The sequence below is a fragment of the Protopterus annectens genome, chromosome 6.part1 (assembly GCF_019279795.1).
Source record: "Protopterus annectens isolate FY-2018-M chromosome 6.part1, PAN1.0, whole genome shotgun sequence".
Taxonomy (NCBI): Eukaryota; Metazoa; Chordata; order Ceratodontiformes; family Protopteridae; genus Protopterus; species Protopterus annectens.
Window position 1 is genome coordinate 341,073,154 of NC_056738.1, and position 22,540 is coordinate 341,095,693.

The 22,540-nt window shown below is 38.2% G+C and overlaps 1 protein-coding gene across 1 annotated transcript in view; it reads left to right on the forward strand.

Moving 5' to 3' along the window:
• The window catches only part of LOC122805544 (transcriptional-regulating factor 1-like), a 544,032-nt gene that overhangs the window by 270,966 nt on the left and 250,526 nt on the right, over positions 1-22,540 (forward strand). The window contains exon 3 of the mRNA XM_044075759.1: positions 21,633-21,826. Within this exon, the coding sequence (XP_043931694.1) occupies positions 21,633-21,826 (194 nt within the window). The remainder of the gene's footprint in view (positions 1-21,632; positions 21,827-22,540) is intronic.

Here is a 22,540-nt window from a genome sequence, read left to right on the forward strand (position 1 = left end):
ATTAGCCCATACCATCTTGGTCATAAGTATTTGTAAAACTATCTCGTAGGCTGTTGAAACATCTGATATGACCAATGAATCTTCTTGGCAGAATTCTGCTCTTGTGCATCTTGGTACATTTTATATTCCAAGGACAAGCCCCCCCCCCATTGTGTTGGCATACTTTACTACCAACTTTAAACTTCCAGTCAACAGTAATGAATTTTAATATCTATTTTAGCATTATTTCCAAACATTGGTGCAGATCCTAATACAAATTATCAATTTTCTCTTCTTCAGCATCTGTAGTTGGAGCATAATCTTGTATAGATTTGTGGCATTAAATTTAGCTTTCATCTCTGAGATAGATATCCTTCTAGCCTTAATCCATATTCTCATAATTGTCCTAAACTTCACCCCAGTAGTATAGTTGATACATATAGCCCAGAGGGCTCTTATCATCTAGTGTCATTTTGTATTGTCTTTGATTGCACTTGCCCACTGGGTTTTCTAGCAAAACTGTTGGAGTGTTAGCCATTTCCCTCTCCAGTGGATCAGCTTTCATCTTATCTCTTTCTGCCATGACTTGGGTGGTCCTTGCACAGTATGGCTCATAGCTTCATTGAGAAAAGTTTGTCCCTTTACCATGACGAGAGTCTATATAGTAAATAATAAATACAAGCCGTTGTAGTATTTAAATAACCTTCCAGGAAAAGTTGCTATATTTATTATGTATTCAGAGTTGTAGTTCCTAGTAAATTTCCACACTATCCATTGTACTCCTTCTTTCTTAAGTCTCAAGGCTGCCTGGCAAGTTTCTAGCAGCCCTTCTCAGTTAGTTCAAACTGTTAGTTGACATTTGCTAGACATGAAAAGGAAGCTTTAAGCAGCACTGAACATTCTATACTGCCTGCCCTTTAGGTGATTTTTGTACAATAACAATGGATAATAGTTCACTGGCCAAAATTATTTGTTCTTGCAAATTTATATAGTACATTTCATACAAACATTCTTTCAACAACTGGCTCTGTGGAAAAAGAGTTTCACTGCATGTGCACATGTGCTGTACAGCAATTTACTGACCTGAGCAAGATACAGTCACAGGAAGTAAAATGGTGGCTGGCAATTAACAGTGAAAACTACAGAAATGTCTGTTGCAGCTGGTCTAGATAACCCACTGTGATGTGGGTAAAATGGGATCAACTAGCAAGCTGGGGAGAGGAAGGGCCAGTCAGGTAGCTGGAGACTTGACTGGTCTACAGACCATTCATCTACCTTTGTGGGATAGTTTCTTTTTTGTGGTACAATAATGCTTTCTAATGGAGGCTGGGGAGTAAGATTACTGCCACACACAGAGGAGAGAAACACATTAATACATCTTGTGTGACAGTGCCCACAGGCAAATTCTAACATCATTACATACTCCTCTCCTCAGAGAAGTCTAGGGCATAGAAAAGTCCCTGCACTTAAGAAAAGTTAGTTCTGGATTGGGGTGCTTCAGTCTTTTATTCCATCCTAACCAAATGGTTAAAAGCTCCACCAACTGTAATTCCAGGCTGTCAAACTAATCATTCTAGATAGGGTTGGGGGGTGGAGCAATACTGGCAATCTGTAGATGGACATTCTATCCAAGGTGGTCAGAAAAGTTAAAAAAACAATTATAAAAATATTCTAATTATCCTGAAATCATGCAAGCCAAGAGAAATTCCTTTCATAAAAGAAAAATGTGAAGTCTGAATAAAAGAAGAGATGTTGAAAACTTCACAATCCATGCATGAAAGAAAATAAATAATGAAACTGAAAGTTACATCTAAGAGATATTATCAGGGAAAACTCTAGGATAAGGTTAACAACACCGAAAGATAGTACCGCCATTTAAATACAATATATTGTCAGTTTTGAAATAACTACATACCCAGGTGAATGATAAGGCATAAAGCCATGTTCCAAATGTCCATACAGAGTTTGGAATGCATCTCTAAATGTAATACCAAACTATAGACTCAAAAAGGAACCCATTTGCATTAAACCTTTCTTCATTTGAATTATTTTTTTAATTGCATACAGAAAGTTTCACCTATAAATCTTTAAATGACTTCTTAGAAGAGAACCAGCTCATTGAGTTTAACTGGTTTGGCGCTCAACCCAAAGAAAAATTAAAAGTATTTTTTTTGTAAGGCAAGTCCCTCTGCATCTCACATGTAGGAAGCACCCACACCCCTCAAAGTTATAGATACTATCTTTGCTATCACAAAAACAAGAAAAAAGGGAGAATCCCACTCAATAAGGGAATCACTGCCATTGTATACTGATGGACCACACTGGCAGTAACTTTCTACAGAAAGTGATCAGGGAACTAAACATCAGAAATATGGACTCAGTGTGTTAGTTCCTTGTGTAATTCAATGAAGTATATGGAGGCCAGAAGAAGTGTAGAAGGAACATATTTATAAAAACAATAGAACAGACCAAGAAAAAAGAAAGTAATATCAATCTCCTTTTCATCACTAAGAAGTACATTCAGACCTGCCACAAGACATAAACACCATTACTCTGTTATCATTTACTGAGCATACATAAAACTTAGCTTTCCTAGAAAAAAAGAAAATGCCATTAAATTAGCTTAGTCTGTATCTTATCATTTCTTTCTGCTTTTATTTACTTTCCATTTATTATCAAATATCTGGTATTTAAAAAATAAAATATAAAAAACAATATCTGAGTACAGGTAATGCTGTGATGTTAAGCTTCATCCTCATTACAAACCTGTGCCAACTGTGAGTAAACCTAGTGTGACCCACACCAAATTTTTTATGTTGCTGTAATATCTTTCTTTTCTACTCCCGCACACTCACTGGTGATACTAGCACCCCTGGTGATATGAGCAAACTACGGCCCTTTCTCCAATCTTGTATCTGCAGCTAAAAGCTCTATCTGACACCCTCCCTCTCCACCAAGAACCCGACCTCAAGCTAAAAGAGCAGTCCCAGTTGGCATCCATTCAGGCAGTATCTTGTATCCGTGACTAAAGGCTCTACCTGACACCCTCCCTCTCCAGTAAGAACCCAACCTCAAGCTAAAAGGGCAATCCCAGTCTGCATCCATTAAGGCAGTATCTTGTATACATGGCTAAAAGCTCTACCTGACACCCTCCCTCTCCAGCAAGAACCTGACCTCAAGCTAAAAGGACAGTCCCAGTTACCATCCATTAAGAAAGTGTACATTCTCTAGTGGACTTTGTTTCCCTGTACTTGTAATAGAGAACCCTGCCCTCGCTAGGTGCCCCATATCACCAGGCTGCTAACACTCCCAGTATATAGCTCACCCCACCTTCTCCAACATCCCCATAAAGCCTAGGTCTTATCTGCACCAGCCATCCATCTCTGCTCCTTTCTCAGCTACTAACAATGCCAGAGCTGTCTGTAAAACATGGTTCTGCTATTTTCTGGTTGACTCTATTTCTCCTGTTACTGGAACCTACACCCCACCCCCTCCTGCTAGTACCTTGCTTCAGTTTGTTCTCCATGTTTCTCAGACTAGTCCCTATCAGCTTTTTTTCCCTCTCCTATTATGCCTTGCCCCTCCCTTCCTCTTACCAACAGCAATGATCTTTCTGTAAAGTCAAATGCCTGTCTTTCTCTGCAACTGAAACACTCCCTAGTTCTACATAACTCTCCCACTGATTCTGTACTTGCTAAACTGTGACTATCATCCTTACCTGGCTGATTGTCTCTGAAGGACCCTGAGTCTTGTCTCTGAATCAACCTGCTCCATTTGCCCTCACTGTGCTCGGGCTCAATCCACTCCCCTACCCTACCCCCATTCCCACCCACCCCCACTTTCATTTGATTTATACCTAGCCTAACCACACTCTTACCACTCCCCAGCCAATCCTCACCACCCTCACAGAACCTCCTGCACTACCTACCTACCAATTCCTCCCCTCTCATTCTCCAGTTACCCTCCCGTCCTCCACCCTCCCAACTACCATGCTCTACCTCTACAACATTCTCACTAATACTTTGCTTCTCCACTTTCTATACCTCATCTACAACTCCATCTCTCTAAACTCATTACATGTCAAACACTTCCAGTCATCTATACTCCCACACTCCACCCTCCACTCTCAATTCCACACTTATAGTAACATAAGCTCACATCTCTTCAACCACTCAACCTCTCTCCTCTCACCTCTCAAACACTTACACACCCACTATTCTATTTCTTCAATGCCTAAATGCCTCAAACTAACAAACAAACTTAAACTTCTTCTCCTTCACTCCATTACCCAAATTAAACTCCAAACTGACATCTATCCCAACCCAGGCCCCAATAACAGCTATGCTCAACACGTACTATCTTCCTCATGTCCCACACCCACCACCTGTATTCAATCTATTACTCACTCACATCCCTACTCCCCTTCTAAAAAGCCTCTAACTCCAGTCTACTCTTGTTAAACCTGAACCTCAGTAGCATCATAAATAAGATCAGTGAATTCCACGCTACTCTATCCACCTACTCACCAGATATAGCTGTGATAACAGAAACCTGGCTAAAGCCCCACATTAAGCACAGTGAAATTCTAACAATAGGCTATAACATCGTAAGACTAGACAGAATCAACAAACCTGGAGGTGGTGTTGCAGTTATGTTTAAAATACCATCAAAGTAGCTCAACTAAACTGTATTCCTCCAAATCTATCCAACTCTGAAATATTAACTACCCGCCTTGAAATCAACCCTAACAAAACAATAATAATAATTGCCACCTACCTCCTTCCCAGCAATAAGCCTCCCAATATAGAAAATCTACTTTCCTGGCCAGCTACTAAATTCACCCAAGAAACTATTGTTCTTGGTGACTTCAACTTAGATTAACACTCCTGCACTATTAGCAACCCATCCAACTTTATTAATCTCTTCAACTTCACCTAAACAATAAACTGCCCAACTCGTATTGACAAATGCTCCAACAAGCAGTCAACATTAGACTGGATCCTAACTAACAAACTTAACCTAGGCTTTTTAACTGAGTGCCTACCGGACAGGTCCCTCAGTGACCACTATCCAACCTTTCTTTACAGGAAATGCATGCATACCCAAAGCAACATCCTCTACAAATACATCACTTCCAAGAAAAATTTCTCCACACTACTTTCAACCTTCTACTACAACAATGTAACTGGTCCCTACTTAAACACCTACAATTAGATGATGCTGTTCAGTACTTCAATGAAACCTTCATTACAATTCTTAATAATCTAACCCCTACCAGAAAAGTTTGTACTAGGACCAAGCCCCTCCCATGGCTGACCAAAGACACCAAACTACTAATGCGACATAGAGATAAAGCCTGGTGAGCTTATCATACATCCCAAAAAAAAAATCTGACCTCCTTAGCTATCAACAACTAAGAAACTTAACAAAAAATAAATAAAAAAAGACAAATGAGTATAATTCCTATCCTGTCCACAAAAAAAAAAAACAAAACAACCCTCAAAAATTCTGGCTTTCCATCAACCAGCTCCTAAACCCAGGTCGTACCTCTACCCTGCCTCCTGCTACCTCAAACAACCCAGTCCCTATCTCAACTCAATTTAACTTCCACTTCATCAACACCGTCACCTCCCTTCTAGACAGCCAACCAACCAAGCCACTTACTATCCCCACCCCAGCCATAGACAATCACAGCCCCTTCTCTTTCTCACCCATACAAACTAATTACATAAAAACTCTCTTGTCCCAACTCAAATCATGCTGCACAGCTGCAGACAAACTCCCTTATGAATTTCTAAATCTTGCAGCCCCTTCAATTGCATACCCAATTTCAATCTTGATCAATCGCTATATTAAAGAACAATATGTCCCACTTGTATGGAAAATATCTCATATTATACCTCTCCACAAAAGTGGACCCACCAAAGAACTAACCAACTATTGTCCCATAGCCATACTTCCCCCCCTTGTGAAAATTTTAGAAAAATGCATCCACAACCAGCTCATAAACTACTTCCTCAACAATAACCTCCTTTCCAACTCTTAGCATGGTTTCAGACCTAAGCACAGTAAAAGCACTGCCCTCCTAAACTTCACCAACACCATCTCATGAATGAAGGCCAGCATGTCTCTTCCATATTTCTCGACATGTCTAAAGCTTTTGACACCATATCCCACCAGCTCCTACTAAATAAACTATCTTCCTATAGCCTTAGTTTATCCTCACTAATCTGGTTCCACAGCTATCTTTCCAATCGTCAACAGGCTACAACGTGGGAAAACTCTCTTTCCCTCCTACTCCCCATCTCCATGGGTGTACCCCAAGGTTCTATTCTCAGTCCATATCTTTTCATCATATTCACAAACAATCTCAGAACAGCAACCCAGCATGCCTCCATAGTACAGTATGCAGATGATGCTACCCTCATCTGCTCGGCCCCCTCACCCCAAGAGCTACAACTAAAAATGCAATCTTCTTTTCAGGACATTGAAACTTACCTCTCTCAACACCATCTCATTTTAAATCCCAACAAAACCAAAATCATAGTTTTCAGTAACAAAAAAAACAAGACTTCCCAGCTTCCTCTATTAATCATCTCTGCAAAAGGTAACAAAATTGCCCCCACTGACCACACTAAATTTTTAGGTGTTACCATAGATGGCAACCTCAAATTTGATGTACATATTGCCCAAACCACAAAAAAGTCCACATCAAACTGAGTACCCTATACAGGGCCAAACCATTCCTAACTCCCAATGCCAGGCTAGCCACTGCTCGCACTTACCTTCTATCTACCCTACTCAATGGCTGTCTCATATTTACTAACCTTTGAAAATCTAACCTCAACATCCTAGAATCATGTTACTTATAAGATTGCTAAATTTTCCACAAATCACCCATACAGATCCCACCACTACTCAGCTCTTTCAATATTAAACTGGCAAGAGCTCCTCAACCTTTTATCTCTCAATCAACTATCCTTAGCCCACAAAATAATCTACCATCCCAACAACTGCCTTGCCATCTCTTCTTTAATTCAACCTAATATTAACATCAGATCCCTCAGATCTTCCAACAACTCCTACTAAAGGTATTCAACTCCCATAACCATCATGGTGACTCCGTCTATTCACACAGAATAGTCAAACTCTGGAACACCCTTCCAGACACAATAACAAAAAATACATTACATGACCAAATCACTCCTAAAGGCATACCTTTCCAGCCATTGGCTGTGCTCCTGCCACTCCCCAGGTTAATCTATTTCCCCACCCTTATTTACCTTTCTCACCTGACCTTCTAACATCCCTATCATAAAATTTAGTTTAAATACTTTCTAGTATTTGCTCATTCTGTACTGTAATTGTACTGTTCTACTGATGGGGTCTCCACTATTAACGGGACCTTGATTTTGTACTGTTTCTTGATACTGTAAAATAATTCTATTGTACTAATGTTTGCTGTTACTATGCATTTGTTTGTTGTTATGTATTATTACTGTGGAGTTTTTTTCCTTGGGTCTCCGCTGAAAACGGGCCTCTGAACTCGGTTAACAAATGTAATAAATAAATAAATCACACCCTGACGCTCCTTACAGTACATATGAATAAGGCAAGTAATCTCACTAACAGATTTCATTAGCATGATATGTAATTTGTAAACAGTAGGTTTGTGTGTGTGTGTGTGTGTGTGTGTGTGTGTGTGTGTGTGTGTGTGTGTGTGTGTGTGTGTGTGTGTGTGTGTGTGTGTGTGTGTTGTACAAAATGTTGTGAAATTTTTTAGGGAGGAGTGGCAGGGATAGCTGATTTGGTGATGTGTACCATCATAAAACCATAATGGTGTTCATCAGTAAGCCTTAAATTATGACACCTCTACTGTCTTTACGTTATATATCATCAGGTACTGTACCTGAGTCCGTTTTATATTAAGACTACAATGCATAAAAACAGAACACCAAAACCATTTCTAATAACTTCTATATTGTCTGGAGTTGTTTCTCACCTTAAGAAAAATTTCTATAGTCTGAGAAAATTCGTCAAGTCACCCTGATAGTTATTTTAAAGCAAAAGTAAATAGCATGAAATATTAAAGTTTCATTGGTCAGTTTCAGCAATAGATTATGTACCACTTTGCAGTCAAAGCATTACTAACATTAATAAGGACCCTATACATAATTTCGTAAACCAGTGACTCTAATACATGTAATGCAACAATGTAATATAGTTTAAAATGATACGTTGATTACAGTTTAATAAAGTTTACCATCAGAGCAAAATGAACCTTGCTATTCAAATAAAAAAAAATGAAATGCTTAACATTTTGTTTCTACTATGAGACTTCATCAGACTAATAATGCCTGACTAGCATATTAAATACATAATTAAAAGAATAATTGATATGAACATACCAGTGTGAATGAATCATTAATTCTGAGGTAATCGTTACCAATAACTGATCATAATCTGGAAAACAATATATAAAAGTTACAGCTTGTGCGTCATGGACTTCTTTTTAAAACTGTTTTAAAATTAAGATGATCATTTAAACCAGGTGGGGTGCATGTATTCGGAATTATTTTCCAGTTATATTCACTAATCTAATTCACTGTTTTCATCACCACCATAAGAATCAGGAAGCAATGCATCTAAAATGTAAAAAGTAAACCGTTTGAAATTAGCACATCATGAAGTGTCTGAGTGAAGCATTTTCATATTTTCCTTGAAGCAGAGTAGGTATGTTCATAAATCCTTACATTTAAAGTGCAAAAGATAGATTCAACATCAAATGTTTTGCAGCTCATACACCCTGTGCCATATAACACACAAAAATAAAAATAGCATGCAGCTTCATAACGTATGGACAGAATACAAATATGGCAGTTAGATATAAATCTATACTGTCTATACTGAATAGATGGTGTTTGTCTTTAATTTTTATTTTTTTATTTTACATTTGTTTACCGGGAAAGTTCGAATGGACACAGGCCCTTTCTCAGAGGAGGCCCGGGGAGAAAAGCTCCTGATACATTTTAGACAGTTCTACACAGGTCAAATAATTACAAATCACATATTACACGGTTCAGAGTTTCACAGGTCAAAAAGTACGAATCATCAGGTTATATAGGTTCATAGGTTCATAGGTTTATACTAGGCTATCTGCCCTAAGGCATTTATAAGCCTAGCCCAAATTTTTGTGGCTTACGCCACCCTTTATATGAAAAAATACTGTGCCCATTAGTTTGTTGTGCCTCTGTCCAGCAGTGACACAGAGATGATTCCCGGGATAAACCTACGATCTCCCATCCACAGGTCAAGATTTCTCTTGAACAGAGCCAGCAAGGTGCTCTGCCTCACATGGACCGGGATTTTATTCCACAGCATAGGGAGTCTCTAAGTGATAAATCTATCCCTCCAGCACGTCCTATTTATATCCGTGCTAAGGTTTAAGTCGCTTGCTCTAGTGGTTTTGGTGGATTTGGATTTTTTGAGGTGGAGCATGTCCATTAATTCCGGGTTGGACATGGCCTTGTATGTCAGGCACATGTCACCTCTGAGCAGGCGGTATGCGACTGAATAGAGCTGGAGTTTCTTCAATCTGGCAGCATATGACAGATTTTGGAGTCCCTTTATCCTTTTGGTGAGGAACTTTTGGGGTCTCTCCAATTGCTGCAGATGTTGGGTGCGATACATCCCGAATGGGGCATTGTACTCGATCATTGGTCTGATAAGTGAAGAGTACAGGGAACAATGACCTCACTAGATCTGGATGTGAATCCCTTCATGATCAGGTGGGCAATGTAGAAGGTCTTTCTAACCACTTTAGCAACGTGAGTGTCAAAAGAAAGGCCACTGTCAACCTGGGTCCCCAGGTCCTTGATAACCTCTTCTGTGCTTAGTGGATTGCCACCTATATGGTAGCTTGGGGTTACCTTGTTTTTCCCGAAGGGTATGACTATACATTTTTTGGCGTTTAACTTCAGGCCATGGCTCTGGCACCAGCTATCTGTTTCCGTGAGTCCCTTCTGAAGGATATCCGTGTCCGATGCACTTTCCACTATGGCGCCCAGTTTGCAGTCATCTGCAAACTTTGTCAGCCAAAGTCTCCCCATGTTGGCCTGTACTTCTGAGAAGTAGATGCCGAACAACAGGGGGCCAAGGACCGAGCCCTGTGGGACACCACTTGTGACCGGCTTGGAGTCTGACATAGCGCCAGCAACTCTAACCCTGTGGGTTCTGTCCTTAAGCCAGTTTGCAACCCATCTTGTGACATATGGGTTTACATTTAAGCTGGTAAGTTTTTCTACAATACCCGAGTGGGGTATTGTGTCGAAGGCCTTTGCAAGGTCAAGGTAGGCTGTATGGACTGCCTTTCCCTCATCAATGGCCTTGGTGACTGTTTCGAAGAAGTCAACCAAGTTCAAAAGGCATGATCTGCCCTTGATGAAGCCAAACTGGGTCGGGTCCAATGTCTGCAAGTCCTCTATATCTTTGTTCATGAGCTCATAGCATAGATATCTATTGATAATAGCTGGCAAAAGATGACATGCAGCAAAAATACAACGAAAAACATTTGCAGATATTTTCACATATCAGAACACAATGAGGAACTGTAGTAGATAGTTATATATGTACATAGTGCCAGTATAATACTTCACATAGAAGCTTTGCATGTTATTTGACAAGTATAGTGCTTTTATTATATATCCAGGTAAGTGGTGCAGTTATAGTAAACATGTTTGGTGGACTATTTGCTCTATGGAAATTAGATTGAGATTAGGTTTAGATGGGGGATGAGTAGCTGAGCAATGTTTATCCTGGGGAGTCACAGGAGCATATCCAGGAATCCATATAGTATGCTTTGAAAAGCTTTTTGAATTGGGTAGAGGAGCAGAAGGAGGTTAGGTGGTAAGGTAAGGAGTTCCAAGCTTTAGCTGTGGAATAGCTAAAGAGAGATTTTCCTGTATCATTGTTATGTTTGATGACTTCTAGGTGGTTTTGGGTGCAGGATCTTAAGGTACTAGTGGTGGAATAAGATATCATTAAATTTTGTAGAGCTGGAGTTTTAGTTGGTTGGTAGTAGAGTTTATGTGCAAATGACAATTGATTGAGTTTCAATACCTGAGGTAGCTCAAGCCACCCCAGTTGCTTGAGAGCTACACAGTGATTGGTCTTACATGGGGTTTCAGTAGCAAATCTAGCAATCTTGTTATAGCAGGTTTCTAGCTTGTGTAGGTCAGTTTTGCAGAGGTTAGTAAGTATTGAAGATGTGTAGAGGAGGGTAGATAGCAGATGTGTTCTGGCTATAGTGGCTTTAGTTTGTTTAGTAAGAACATTTTTATTGCAATAAAGGAGACCGAGCTTTTTATGAACCTTTTTGATAGTTTGGGCTATATGAATGTCATATTTAAGGTTGCAATCTATTTCTACCCCTAAGAGTTTAGTGTGGGAGGTAGGGCTGATTGTTATTTTGTTACTGGATATGATGGTGAAGGTGTCATATGGGAGACTGGATCTACCTGTGTTGAATAGGAGAAGTTTTGTTTTATATGGCTTCAGGATTAGCTGAGAGTTAGTGAACCAAGTCTCGGCTTGAGAGAAGGACTGTTGAGTCAGGGAGTGTAGGTAATCTAATGTTTGTGCTGCACAAATCAGGGTGGTATCATCAGTGTATTGTACAACTGAGGCATTAAGTGTGGAGGATGAGAGCTGGTTGGCAAATAGAGAGAAGAGTAGTGGGCTGGGTATGAAGTCCTGAGGGACACCTATGGTAATAGGCAGAGGAGGGGATAGCTGGTTGTGCTATTTCACTGCTTGTTGAGGACCTGATAGGTAGCTTTTAAACCATGTTATAGAGTATGTGCTGATATTTAGTGTGGCTAGTGTGTTAAGGAGACTGTTATGGTTGACCATGTCGAAGGCTTTAGACAGGTCTAGAAAAATGTCTGAAACTAGTTGTCCTTTGTTTCTGTGGTGATTAATTGTATTGGAGAAGGACATTAGTGCTGTTGTGGTGCTGTGGAAGGGTCTAAAGCCATGTTGGTTTTTAGTTAGCAGGTTGTTTGTTAGGAGGTAGTATATGAGTTGTATGTGAACAACTTGTTCCAGAATCTTTGATAAGGGTGACAGAATAGCTATAAGTCGATAGTTATTTAGTTCAATGGAAATTCCTCCCTTGTGTAATAGCATAATGCGAGAGATTTTCCATATGTTAGGAACTTTACACTCTGTTATAGATCTGTTAATTAGGATGGCTATGGGATAAGCTATGGAATCTGCAGCTACCTGTAGGAACTCTGCTGGCAGATTATCAGTGGCCAGGGTGGTTGGTTTAAGCTTTTGGAGGAGTTTTAAAATGGATTTGGTTGAAGTTGGATGTATGGTAAAGTTAGTGCTATTATCATGTGGGTTAGTTTTATTTTGTTTGGGTGGCAGGTCATGGTTGTTATTCATACTTTGGGCATTTGCAAGGGCTTGTACTGATTCAGTGAAAATGTATTGAACTGAGTGGGGATGTTCTCAGAGTTAATTACTTATTTTTAGGTGTAGGGGTTGTAGTTTTTCCTGGTTTTAGTACAGAATGTATAGTGGCCCAAAAGTTTTGTGGGTTGTAGAGATGTTTTTCTTGGAGGTTTTGGTAGTAGTTGATTTTATCAGATTTAATGCATTATTACGAAGGTCTGAGTAGGTTTGTTTTGTTGACTGGGATTTGTTTTTGTGGTAGTTACCTCAAAGTCACAAAGTATGATTCTTTTGAAAGGAAATTGGATAGCCCTAAAATAGGCCACAAGGGCAGCTGCCTAGTACTTACCTGGGAACCTATGAATCAGGTGTCAAAAAGAATTATCTTTCTTCATCTTTTTCTTTCAGCTGCTCCCATTAGGGGTCGCCACAGTGGATCATCTGTTTCCATTTCTTCCTGTCCTCTGCATCTTGGTCTGTCACACCAACACCTGCATGTCTTCTCTCACCACATTCATAAACCTTATCTTAGGCCTTCCTCTTTTCCTCTTACCTGGCAGCTCCATCCTTAGCATCCTTCTCCCAATATACCCAGCATCCCTTCTCAGCACATGTCCAAACCAATGTAACCTCACCTCTCTGGCTTTCTCTCCAAACTGTCCAACCTAAGCTGACCCTCTAATATTTCTAATCATGTCCATCCTTGTCACACCCAATGCAAATCTTAACATCTTTAACTCTGCCACCTACAGCTCTGACTCCTGTCTTTTTATCAGTACCACCATCTTAGTTCAGTTTTGGCTCCTTTCACTGACACGGTTGGTCTTAAAGGGGGGGGGGGGTCTGTTCTGCACTTGTTTCTTAGCAAATAGTTGGGATATCTATGTCAATGAATATTGCAAACAATTGCTGTATCTCTTTTTCAAAAGTACTGTCATCAGAAATTTAAATGGGAAAGCCTCATTGTACTGATTATACTGCAAAAATGTTTCAGCTGCTGTCAAATGAGGATACATATAACAGAGTTTCCCTCAATGAGATTAACATTGCTTGTGCCAAAATAGACTTTTGTTGATGGATTTGATTTTACAGGGGGAAAGTGAACATGACCAGTGGGAATATCTGAATGTTAACAAACCAAAACTAGCATCAATATCCGGCATCCCCAAAATACACAACTGTTTAGAACATTGATGATGACTAATGGCCAAATTATATAGTTTGCCTAATGAGAATTCCTTATTCTGGGTTCTGTTTTATAGTTCTCTGTGTTCATGCCAAGGAACTGCAAGTACTACAATAAAATGCTGACGGATTATTGGTCAGGCATGAAAAAACTCATCAATAACTGCTTTATCCTATAGCAGACTATGACAACAATGTTAATGATGCATATTTCTTGTTCAGGTACAAAGAATAGCAAGTACTTTCAGTCATATTCCGTATATATGTTAGTTAGCACATGCATGTTCATGCTGGTGTTATCATTTCAACAAGTTTGTCACATGACAAAAGTGATGACTTAAGCTATATTCCTCCTTCCTCTTGCCCCACATACAGCAGCCCAATAGACTAGAAATGAAAATCATTCTGTACTTGGCATATTTCTTAGAGCCACATCATTCTGAAAATGATAATTTTGAAAGAATGAAGTCTAAAAACATAACTGCCTTTATCTTTCAGCAGAATCCTGTGGCAATTGCAGTCTTTAGTTTTGATGCAAGAAAACTGTCTTTAAACATTTGTTTGTGTGCTTTTTAGGGAATTACTCGAGTCTCATAATGATGATACAGGAACAAATAATTGCCTTGCTTACTTTTTTAGCAAAGTATTTACCACTGATGTATTTTTCATATGGTTCAAGAAGGGGGATGATTTCCAGTATTAGGCATGGCTTCCCCTCTGCACTTCGACTGTGATCAATCTTCAGAGTGGTGGGGTGGAAAACTAACTTGTAAATACTACAGACAGTTAGCCAAGTGGTCTGTTGTATGGCTTTTATGACCTATTACTTATTCTGTTATATATTTTGTCGTGCATCATTAAGTCACATGCATACAGGAACTCTCTTCTATCTTGTATATATTTGCTTATTTTCTTTTATTGTATTCACAAACTGTACTACTTTGTTATTGTGTTAATATATGTAACCATTGTTCGATTTTTTAATTCTGTTTAATGTGTACTGGGGAGCTTTTCTTCTCAGGCATCCGTTGAAAATGGGCTCATACCCATTCGGACTTTCCTGGTAAACAAATGTCAAACAAATAAATAAATAAAATGATGAACAGAAGCCAAAGGTTGTTTACTTAATTAAAATGGAGGAGAGTACTGACAAATGAAAAAACAATTAGCTGAATGGTGAACATAAACCAATGGGAGTTTATTTAATTACAGTGTTTAATCCGAAATACGTTTATATAAAAAGTATTCTAGTGTTGTGATGTAGTTTTTCTAAGGGATGGGTCATAAAGGACCGACAAAGGTACACCTCCACGACAAGGTAGTAACCACCACCCAAACTGGTATGGTAATTCTAAAATCATTTTCTGGAGGCTTTCAAATACATCCAGAAGTTACTGATACCCCCTCAATGGCTGAATGACATTGACAGATCAGGAGATTGTCACATGAATCTCTTTAAGACAAGACCTTGCTCATCCAAGGCCCAGCATGCTATTGCCAATATTTTGAAAGGTGGTACTTTTCCACCACTGAAAACCAGTAAAAACTCTAGAAAACAATAATTCATATCTTACATGTTCTTTCTTGGCTGAGTTAATTGCAGCCCCTATTGCAGGGTTTGAAACGTTCATGTTCTCTTTAGACATTAACAATTTTTACACAGTGATTCCACAGCATGTTGGTATTTGAATGGGTTGGGATTATTTACCTCTTTGTTTAGATATATCCAATACCAACATTAACATCATTTGTCTATTGCTGGACTTGGCACTTACAAGTATTTTTTTTTCATTTCTGGCAAACAATAATACCACCAGATTAAAGGAGTAGCCATGGAAGCTGCTGCCACTCCTGCCTTTGCTAATATAGTCATGACTTGTTGGGAAGAGAATCAGTTGCACAAACAACCTTAGTTCAACAAAGCAGTAATGTACAAACATTTTTATGACAGCTTGGTCTTTATATGGAAAGGTGATAGAAATGACATTGATGAGTTTTTGGAAGCTATTAACAACAGCACTAATGTTTTGAAGTTTATTTGAGTGATGAAGGATTAAAGTTCATTAATTAGATAGTTGTGTCTCAGAATTTAGAGAAGAAGGGTTTTATGTCATCCATTTTTGAAAATATATGTTTGTCAATACTATTTACATTACAATAGCGCACATCGAAAACGTGAAAGAGAATGTGGCCAGCGGTAGTTCATTAGGCTGACCAGACATATTTCTAAGGATAATGAGTTTGAAACAGAGTGGGAATATTTGAGAGCCCTTTTTATAAACAGGGGATTTGATGATAATGTGTTAGAAGATTTTATGCATGAGGTCAAATGCTTCAGGAGTGACGAGTTGACACCCATTCTTAGTCTTCCAATGAATATAGGTAACAAGGGATATACTACAATGAACAGTAACCTTTCCAGGGTTTTTAAGCTGGAAATGACAGGAGACACTGGCTTCATCGGGGAAATGTTTAAACAAAACTGAAAGATAATTTTGGCTGATGATGAACTGTCCAAAATTGTTGGTTAAAAAACAGTATTTGCTTACAAGAGTTTTCAACTTGAAATCTACACTAGAAGAGTCAATGGATATTGAGAATAGCTTTGAGTCAGACAGGGTTAAGGGCACCTTTCTCTGTGGGTTTTGCAGACTTTGGAGATATATTAATGACAGCTTGTATTTAAGTTTAGCACACATACAAAAAAAAGTTGGCATCTCTAAAAGATACATTTGTAAATCAGCAAGGGTAGCCTATATTACCAAGTGCTTTGATCTGCAATGCCTTCTATGAGGAAAAGGCAACAAGAATGTTGGTACAGCAGACAACATGAGAATGTTTATGTCATCAAAAATAAGGATCCAAACATTGCATTAATTAGACACTCCTTGGCCTGCACAAGCTTTAAATGATTCACATTTTTTGTAATCGATCATGTGGATATGGACATTAGGGAAAGAGATTTCAACAAATTGAAAAACAAGTAAGTGAAATGGCAGCTCCAGTGTAAAACAGACTTTGACGCATGATTGAATGAAAATTTGAATAGTCTATTTTTATGATATATATTTTTTATTTTTGCATAATATAGGAAGCTCAGATTTTTTAATATGTATGTATTGCATGATTTTACTTACTATTTGTAATATTTCTCAGTTGCTAATTAAATCACATGACTGTTATATTTATATGGAAGTGATGTTCTTTAGTTTTTACTACTGATGAAGTGAAGTGATATTTTTTGGGTAAAAGAGTTAAACTGCACATTAAATTGATTGGCCATTACACTGTGTTTTATTTTTTATTAGAACAATATTTAAAAACTGTCCCTGATTTTGATGCTCTCTCTCTCTCTTCCACTGTTATTTTTGGATTTGTCCACAGTTCTTAAGCAAAGAAGTTGACAGGTCTGTTAGATAGCACTAAGGGCTTTACCAGCTTTTAAATCCAGTTAAACTCTTCACACTCTTACACTTTCTGCTTTGTTCTTTCTTTTCTTTTTCCAAGTGGTAATTCATGGAGGTAATAAAGTTCCATGACTACAAAGAATTATGATCAGATCACCATTCATTATCATGATCATCATAATGAACCCTTTTCCCCATTGTCTACATGGGGTCAACGAGTCACATCAACTTTTGACACATCTTTTGATTCAATGCCACTCTCTTACCTACTATGACATTCAGGTTTGACTGTTGCAGGTGTTCTGTCATGAAATCCATCTATCTCTTTGCTGGATGTCCTCATTTCCTCTTGTCTTCTTCCTGTCTCCCCCAACATATTTTCTTATATTTTTCTGCACATGTGCCTAAACTGCTATAATCTGTTCTCTTTGACCTTCTCTACAACTGCAGCTACTTTGGCTTCTGTTTTGATATTATTATGTCTTCATCTGTCCCACAGTGTGCATTCTACCATCCGTCTCAGGCACTTCATCACCAATCATAAGCCTTAACTATGTGTTCAAGACACAGATGACAAAATTCATATCTTTAGAACAAATCATAATCATCAATCTTATGTATTATTTTATCTGAAAAAAGCAAGAGATTAATGTGAAGGCAAAAAATTGTTGCATTTTAGTAACATTATTCTGTATTAACAAAGACACAGGCAGAGCAAACAAATGAAAAATATATTTATTTTATTGATATTATTCCTCATAAAAAATCAAAGCACCTCTTAAGAAATAACTATGTTTTCTGATATCCTTTAAAATAAATAAGATAAAAAAATAAAATCATGCTTGTCTCTTCTTACCTTTCAGCTCTACCTCAGTTATAGGAATGGTTCCACATTATACTTCACAATGTATCCTGTTCCTCATTAAAAGTATCTGTCAAACATTCAGTGTGTCAAGATTCTCAACCTAAACCCCCATTGTAAATAATAATGAATAATATTGTCCTAGTAACATATTTGGCAAGAATATTTTTTAGCGGTTCTACATCTTGCCTCTTGGTTCCAAACTGTTCCACATTTGGATGACTGAAGGCACATTTGCTAGATTAAATATTTAAAGTATATTTGTGCATTTATCACAGATATAGAGTATAAAATTAACTCTCGTGGCAGGATAAAATGAGCAAACAAATGACTGGAGCTAGGTCCTGACAGGGTTAAAAGTACCTTATTTAGATGGTTATCCTATGTATGGTTGCAACTACCTGACTGATCCTCCCAATTTCATTTCCCTGAAGTCATTCATCTATGACTATATTGTCTTAATGTAAGATCATGGTTGAGGTTGTAAATGTTTTTATATTCACAGGGTTTTCTCTTTTATCCATGGTTGTAAAACTATGGAGTAAACATATTTTAAGTAATTGGGGTGTGATAGTGAAAGCGGCTCTTCCTCTAAAAATACTGTTATTTGTGTTCGCAATATATCATTTTGGTAAAAACATCCATAGACTTTTTGACTGACTTGTTTGTGTTTCACTGAATGAGAGTCAAAATCTCATAGCGGATCCAGTTTAACTAATCTTACGAGATGTTGATGACAGCAAGAAGATATTACATCTGCTGTTACCCATTCCCTGCATGATAATATATTATTTAGTACAACTTCAAGTTTATACAGCATATCCATAAGCCATCAGCCCATTTCTTCAAAAAAAAAATATGGCAGAGATACAAGAAACCACAGAGACACTCAGAATTAAATGTACCATCATTGTCTTCGTTTTGGAAAGGTTAAGAGGCAGATGAATGGCATTCACCCATTTAACAAAGTCTTCCATAGACTCAGCAAAGCATATGTTCCTCAGAAAGAGGGAGTTCTTAATTTATTATATAAAATACAGATAACATTATACATATTTATTATCTTCTCAACATATTTCTTTAATTTTTAATTTGGGAAAGACTACAAATAAGAGAGAAAACACTGGGCAAAGCTGGGAAAAGTAAAAAAAGACAAAAAGATGATGCATAAGTAAAGGATATTATTATGTGTATTTTCCTCTTATCTGTATATCTTTCCAACCTCTGCATGGAAATTCAAGACAGCATTTCTTAAATATTCTAATTTTTGTTTAAAGGCAAGTTATAATAACAGAAACCTACAACATAAATACATCATAACTCTGTTGGAAAGTCTGATAAGGGTTTGGCCTTTCACTTTAATGCTTTTGACTCTGGTAAGGGCTTAGTCTTTAAGTATATTAAGAACAATATTTTGCTCACCACAGTGGCCATTTTAAATTCTCAGACCATATCTTTCTTCTCACATCTAATGTTGTCCATGAATGCCAACAAACAGAAATCTGTGCTTAAAGGTACAGAAATCCAAACCAAAATTTAAATCAAGTCATGTGTTTTCAACCACTACTTATTAAACTGTCTACATAAACACCAACAATGTATGATATTTATTTTGTCAAGTTACACAGCACACCCTTATCATGCTCATTCTTCATAGCCATCCAACAAATCCTGTGAGCTAGCAAAACATAAATAAATAAACGTGTCACTGGGGAAGTCTGTGAGCACTGCTAGCAGACTGTTGAAATTTCTGGATATTGAAAAAATAGTGATGGTAGTTGTAGGACAAGCATGGTTATGATTAATATCAAAATATAGATGATGAGCTGATGTGCTCATCTGCTGTTGGATATCTCCATCTTGGAAATAACTGAATGAGTAACTGTGGGTGGAGGCATTATGGATCTATGAAGAAACACAGCTAAGGATGGGAGTGGAGCGGGTTGGCAGACCATGTAGGTTAAACCACCCCTCCCACTAGGACAGATACAGCATAAGCATTGCTGAAGAGAGATTGCTAATGCTAATCAGTTTTTAAATGAAGCACTGTATAGGAGAAAGAGACAGTAAAAGATGGCAGACTCATGGGACCCAAGAGACAAGAGAAGTGAACTTCAGGAGGCAGTGATTTCCACTGGGAAGTGATGAGGGAGGTCAAGTGAATGGAAAGTGAACTTCAGGATGCAGTGATTTCCAATGGGAAGTGATGAGGGTGTTCAATGATGGGAAAGTGAACTTCAGGATGCAGTGATTTCCAGTGGGAAGTGATGAGAGAGTTCAGTGATGAGGAAGTAAACTTCAGGATGCAGTGATTTCCAACAGGAAGTGATGAGGGAGTTCAACGATGGGGAAGTGAACTTCAGGATGCAGTGATTTCCAATGGGAAGTGATGAGGGAGTTCAACGATGGGGAAGTGAACTTCAGGATGCAGTGATTTCCAGTGGGAAGTGATGAGGGAGGTCAATGAATGGAAAGTGAACTTCAGGATGCAGTGATTTCCAATGGGAAGTGATGAGGGAGTTCAACGATGGGGAAGTGAACTTCAGGACGCAGTGATTTCCAATGGGAAGTGATGAGGGAGTTCAACAATGGGAATGTGAACTTCAGGATGCAGTGATTTCCAGTGGGAAGTGATGAGGGAGGTCAATGAATGGAAAGTGAACTTCAGGATGCAGTGATTTACAATGGGAAGTGATGAGGAGTTCAACAATGGGGATGTCAACTTCAGGATGCAGTGATTTCCAATGGGAAGTAATGAGGGAGTTCAACGATGGGGAACTGAATTTCAGGACTTGATTTTGTATCCACTATATGCTCAGCCAAGAGTAAGGAACCCGGTACTCAATCCCAATAGCAGATGTAGTCTTCCTAGCAGGGTGCAACTACTAGGAATGTGTTTTGGGCATGGATATCTTGCTGTTAGATATGCAGCCAGGAGAGGTAATCTTAAAGGTATTCAGACCCTGCATAAGATATAACCTTCCTACTACTAGGTATGTGTTAATTTATCTGAATGCAATTGTTCAGATATAGGACTCTATGTAAAATACAGACTACATATTACTTCTGTACACTCTAAACCCACACTGTTTAAAGCAGGCAGTTGTTACTTTTACTGAATGCTTTCCAGAGATCAAACAAATTAAATTGGTGATTATCAAATCAACCTAATATCATTATGGAGATTTTGTGTTTCTTTAGTGAGAAAAAGCAGACTAAAAGCAGATTTCAAAATCAATCTAGTGTTAATTAATCAAACTAGCATTACTAAATGTCTCAAATATTAAAACTAAAGCACAAGTATGTGTTTTATGTCCAAGCTTTTTGGTGTTAAACATGCAAGTAGGAGAAGTTATCATCTTTGGGCATCTGTAATAAAATGTTCCATTTCATGAACCAGCAGTTGTTGACTACTTTCTCTGTTTTGTGAGTAGCACCTAGTGTCTCACCCTAACCCAAGGATGCACAGATGTGATCAGGGAAACTCTGGCTACACACATCATTGGCTCAGATTAATTCTCCTCAAGAACATGTAGCTAGCCAAATATATTCTTAGTGTTTTTGTCGATATTTCAGTGACCAGGGTGATAACACTGTAATCTAAATGTTATTGATAATTTATTTGATGCTTTTCCTGTATTGATTGAACTCCTACAGTAACAAGACTACCCTAACAAGGTATGGCAAACAGTAGTACCTAGTATCATATTCACACCCTATACTGTGCCTCTGTCTTTCAGATTCCCATGGCATCCAACCAGAAAATGACCAGTCTTACATGTATTCTGCAGTTTCTGCAGCCCAGCATTCTACTGAAAGAGAGCTACTGGCATCTTACGTCGATCAGTCAAATCATTTACCTGTACAGACTTCATATCGCTACATCAGGCCTATTGCTCCAAAGGGATGCTCTCCAAATCTGTCCCAACAAGAGGTAAGTGCCAGCACTTCAACAGTTAGATGGGTTATGTACCAAGAATTAGGACTTTAGGACTGTGTTAGATGCTTGTGGCTTTTGACCCTGCCTTCTAAAAGTTATACATAATCGCAACTGTTTTCATAGATAACATTGAAAGGAATCATACATTTTTATTTCTGGGGAAGATTTTTAATGCAAACCATTATATACAGAAATCCAAAAACCAATTTGGAGAGCAGGCCCTAAAATATACTCAATAATCAGAAAGGTTTTGATTGACTTACCTTTTGCTGTTGTATAGTAAATTTAATCAGATGCTTGCCTACATATTAGATTATGTCTTTTACAATGGTACAAGAATTTTTTGATTCAGAATTGTGTAGATGAAGCTGAACACTGAATTGAAGAAGACAGAATAAGAAAGCTTAAATTGGCACAGTCCTGAAATTATCAAGAAATAAAAAGGTTATAAGTGTTTCTCTGACTGCGTTTTCCCCTAAGGTCATATAGCTTTGACACTAAAGCCTTGCAGCAGAGACTGAGGAGGATACGACCCAAGTTTGGGGCTGCAATTGGGTTTACCCCCCCCCCCATAAAAATAAAAAAATATAATTTTAGTTTCTTTCTTTATAGTTTTAGCTGCATGCTAGTTCAGGCATTGTGGCCTTTTTGTGCTGAATCTCCTTGTTTTCAGGATTCTAACTGTAATCCCTGTACTCTCACAAGCAA